Source organism: Echinops telfairi, unplaced genomic scaffold, assembly GCF_000313985.2.
Source record: "Echinops telfairi isolate 266 unplaced genomic scaffold, ASM31398v2 ScPeMD7_7424;HRSCAF=8462, whole genome shotgun sequence".
Taxonomy (NCBI): Eukaryota; Metazoa; Chordata; class Mammalia; order Afrosoricida; family Tenrecidae; genus Echinops; species Echinops telfairi.
The window spans coordinates 50,599,852-50,604,203 of NW_022111324.1; the positions used below are offsets into that span (position 1 = coordinate 50,599,852).

Genomic DNA, 4,352 nt, shown 5'->3' on the forward strand with positions numbered 1-4,352 from the left:
GACGAATGAGCTGACCCAGCTGATTTCGGGGTGTGCTGTGTATATAAATACATGGGGTTGAGCCATTTCCTGCTGCTTCCGTTGTTGCCTAGTGATAAGACTCGGGCACTCAGCTGGGGACACAGAGGTCCTCCCCATAGGCAGAGGGGAGCACCCCCAACTCGCCCTCTCTGCTGGCCTCCTGCTTTCCACGTTTCCGATCTTCTGTGGCCTCTCCTTCCTTTCTCGTTCCTCCGAGTTCTCTCCAGGCCCTCGTCTTCTGCCTGGGGCTCTCTGACTCTGGGTGTGCTGGGGTCCCCACCCTGATGTGCTCAGGGAGCCCTGCTGAGGAGCAGAGGGGGGCTGCCATTTCCTTCCTGTGTGCTCATACACACACCCTGCTGAGCAGCCGGCCCCTCAGACCCTCAGAGCTGGTCCCCACTTCCCCTGGCCTGGCTTCTCAGGCTTAATGCCTGGGACCCTGGGCCAGCAGGGCAGGTGGCAGGGGCACCCCTCTCCTGGGGCTGAGTGCTCCCACCACCATGAAGCGGAGGAGGTTGCTGACGACTCCGGAGAACTGGAAGGTAATGGAGGGGCTGGGAGAGGTGTCCGCAGAGGAGGGTGCCTGCTGGGCAGGGGGCGCGGGGGGAGGCAGGGACAAAGGGCATGCTGCAACCAACTCTGAGAGTTAGCCTTGCACAAGACAGGAGTCCTAAGGGGAAGGTGAGTTGCAAGGGACAGCTTTGTCTCAGCTCTGAGAAACCACTCAGCCTGTGAGTCATGGGGAGGGAGGCCTCCGATCTGCGTGGCCTGTGTGATGGAGCAACAGGTGTTGCTGGGCTGGAAGTTCTGTCTTTTTGTCACCGTGTGTCCCTTCCGAACAGATCTGTCATGGAAGAAGTATGATCAGAATGTTCCTTAGAGACATGGATGGAGACTTGGTCTCATGTCAGGAGAGGACAGTCCCCGGAGAAGGACATCATGTGGGCGGGCAGAGGAAAGCGGAAGTCCTTAGATGAGATGGAGTGACACGGTGGCTTCAACACTGGGCTCGAACACAGGACCATTGTGAGGCTGGCGCAGGACGGGCCGTGTCTCCTTCTGCTGTTCACAAGGTCGCTCTAGGGGTCGGGGTTCACTTGCCGGCACCCTTGCTTGATGGCTCTGGGCCAGTGTCCTGATCTGCCTAGGTTGCCTTTCTGGAAAGTGGTGGGGAGCCCGTGGGCAGATGGCAGATAAGGCGCTGAGACCCCTTTACTGACTGCACTCCGGGCTGCCACTGTTAGTCTCTGAAGATCCCCAACCACACCACACCTTTCTTACAGGTAGAGAAATCATGTGCGGAGAAACCCCATCCAGATGGGTTCGTGGCTTTCTGCCTGACCCACGTTTCCTCTGCTTGCCCTCTCCCCAGGTCGACAAGGGGGACCTCTCCGGCCTGAGCCTCCCCGGTGGCCCCGGCCATGGCGAGAGTGACGGCCCCATCAGCCTGGACGTGCCGGACGGGGCGCCGGACCCCCAGCGGACCAAGGCCGCCATCGAGCACCTGCACCAGAAGATCCTGAAGATCACGGAGCAGATCAAGATCGAGCAGGAGGCGCGGGACGACAACGTGGCGGAGTACCTGAAGCTGGCCAACAACGCGGACCGGCAGCAGGCGGCCCGCATCAAGCAGGTGTTTGAGAAGAAGAACCAGAAGTCGGCGCAGACCATCGCCCAGCTGCACAAGAAGCTGGAGCACTACCGCCGGCGCCTGCGCGAAATCGAGCAGAACGGGCCGTCGCGGCAGCCCAAGGACGTGCTGCGGGACATGCAGCAGGGCCTCAAGGACGTGGGCGCCAACGTGCGTGCCGGCATCAGCGGCTTCGGCGGCGGCGTGGTGGAGGGCGTCAAGGGCAGCCTCTCGGGCCTCTCGCAGGCCACCCACTCGGCCGTGGTGTCCAAGCCCCGCGAGTTCGCCAGCCTCATCCGGAACAAGTTCGGCAGCGCCGACAACATCGCCCACCTGAAGGACCCCCTGGAGGACGGGCCCCCGGAGGAGGCGGCCCGGGCTCTGAGCGGCAGCGCCACGCTAGTGTCCAGCCCCAAGTACGGCAGCGACGACGAGTGCTCCAGCGCCAGCGCCAGCTCGGCGGGGGTGGGCAGCAACTCCGGGGCGGGGCCCGCCGGCGTGCTGGGCAGCCCCAAGTCCAACACGCTGTACGGCGCCCCTGGGAGCCTGGACACGCTGCTGGAGGAGCTGCGGGAGATCAAGGAGGGGCAGTCCCACCTGGAGGACTCCATGGAGGACCTCAAGGCGCAGCTGCAGCGGGACTACACCTACATGACCCAGTGCCTGCAGGAAGAGCGCTACAGGTAGGGCGCCGGGCACCAAGAGGGCCCCCAGCAGCAGAAGTGGGGTCGGGGCATTTAGCCAGGAGGATGCCCTGAGAAGCCTTGTTCCAGACTTGAGACATGGACCATCGGAGCTATGGAAGGAAGGGCCCACCTGCCTCTGGGTGCCGGGAGCATCCCTCCTGAATCTTAAGTGGGGAGACTGCCTGAGTCGGAACCCATCTCCGTGGCCTCTCATTTGGAGACTCCCACCTCTCCCCAAACTCTGTTTACTGTCCAGGCAACTTCAACCCACAACGACCCTCCAAAACCAAACCAAGTCAACCTGCTAGGTTCAACCCCCAGTGCCGCTATTTACCACTTACCTGAAGCCCAGGGCTTAACCTCTCTGGACCTGGTTTTGGTGCCCGTGAAGCGGGAATGATAGGAGTCACTCCCCCCTGGGGTGGTTGTGGCGATTGGAATGAGTCCCACGGTGTAAGGTCCAAGTATGCAAATATATTCCTGGTGAATTTAACTTCCGGAGGAAACTTCTGGGCCCTGCATGCCCTCTGCCTTTCTCCGTGGTACTTGGTACTTGCTCCCAGGTCTCCTCAGGGATCTGTGTGAGTCAGCGGCTTTCCTGTTTGCTGTGGAGGAGGAGCAAGCGCACCTAAAATACCTAATAGTCATCTCTTGATCTCCTGTGTGTCTCTAGAGAAGGGACCACATCCTCTCCACCTGTCTGATCCACCCCATCTCCCCTCTACCCAGGGTGCACCTGGGGTGTAAGAGCCCAGGTTGGGGTCATTCAATACCCAACCCCTCCATTTTCAAGCTCCTTGGTCTCTCTGAGCTTCAGTCTTCCCATCTGTGGAATGGGCTGCCACTAGCGCTTACCACGCGGTGAGGATCCGGTGAGAGGCGAGGGCTATGGGCCCAGCACAGTGCCTGTGTGTAACAAGTGCTATGCCAGCAGTCCCTGCTACTGCTCAATTAGAATAGAGTAGAGCCTGTGGCGGGTGGGGGGCCATGAGCCATTGATGGCAGAGGGGATGAATGAGAGCCACCTGGGAGCTAAAGGGCAGCTGGGGGAGCCCGGCCTATGTGACACCATCTCTGTCTGCCAGGTACGAGCGGCTGGAGGAGCAGCTCAATGACCTCACTGAACTGCACCAGAACGAGATGACCAACCTGAAACAGGAGCTGGCCAGCATGGAGGAGAAGGTGGCTTACCAGTCCTACGAGAGGGCTCGGGACATCCAGGTACGGCCAGGGACCCACCCTGGGGAGGGCACACGGAGGGGTTATCAGATGGGGGCTGCTGGGCCCAGACTGTCCCGCTGGCCAGGGCAGATGGGCACAAGGACACAGAGGGCAGTGTCAGGTGGGTGGAAGGAAGAGGCAGAACCAGAGTGCAGGGTGCTAAGACAGCAGGGTACTAACTGCTGAAGGTCACCTATGTCCTTACTTCTACCCTGGCAGCCTTGGAAATGGCAACTGGGAAATTCCCATCTCTATGACATCAGCTTTAAGAGTTGCTAGCTATGGAGCCCTGCTGAGATAGTGGGTTACACGTGGGCTATAACCACAAGGTCAGCTGTTTGAAACCACCAGCCCCTTGTAGGGAGCTAGGTGAGGCTTTCTACTCCCCAAAAGATTACAGTCTTGGAAACCCGCAGGGCCAGTTCTACCCTGCCCTATCAGGTTGGCTGGCTACAAGTCAGAATAGACTCGCGGCAGTGAGTTTGAGCTGGATTTCTTTTTTTTATTCTAGCTAGACTACTAGCCCAAAAGTTTTCAGTTCGAACTCACCCAGAGGTACATCGGCAGGCAGGCCTGGTGATCTGCTTCTGAAAGGTCAAAGTCATGAGAACCTTACAAAGCTCTGGGCTACTGTGACAAGCCATGTGCTGGGTCCTTCAGAGTCAGCTCAAGCCGGTGGCAAAGCGCTGGTTGGTGAGCCGGCCTCAAGAGGGGACTGTGATCGGCCAGCTCCTCTCTTTCCCATGCTAGTCAGGAGCCCCACAGGACCATTGTGAGGCTGGCGCAGGACGGGC

At 59.8% G+C, this 4,352-nt stretch overlaps 1 protein-coding gene across 3 annotated transcripts in view; it reads left to right on the forward strand.

The window, feature by feature from the left end:
• TMCC2 (transmembrane and coiled-coil domain family 2) overlaps nt 1–4,352 on the forward strand; it is a 51,128-nt gene that overhangs the window by 44,645 nt on the left and 2,131 nt on the right. For all 3 annotated transcript variants that reach the window (XM_004699831.3, XM_045298275.1, XM_045298276.1), the window contains 2 exons: nt 1,394–2,334; nt 3,423–3,558. In XM_004699831.3, the coding sequence (XP_004699888.1) occupies nt 1,394–2,334; nt 3,423–3,558 (1,077 nt within the window). The remainder of the gene's footprint in view (nt 1–1,393; nt 2,335–3,422; nt 3,559–4,352) is intronic.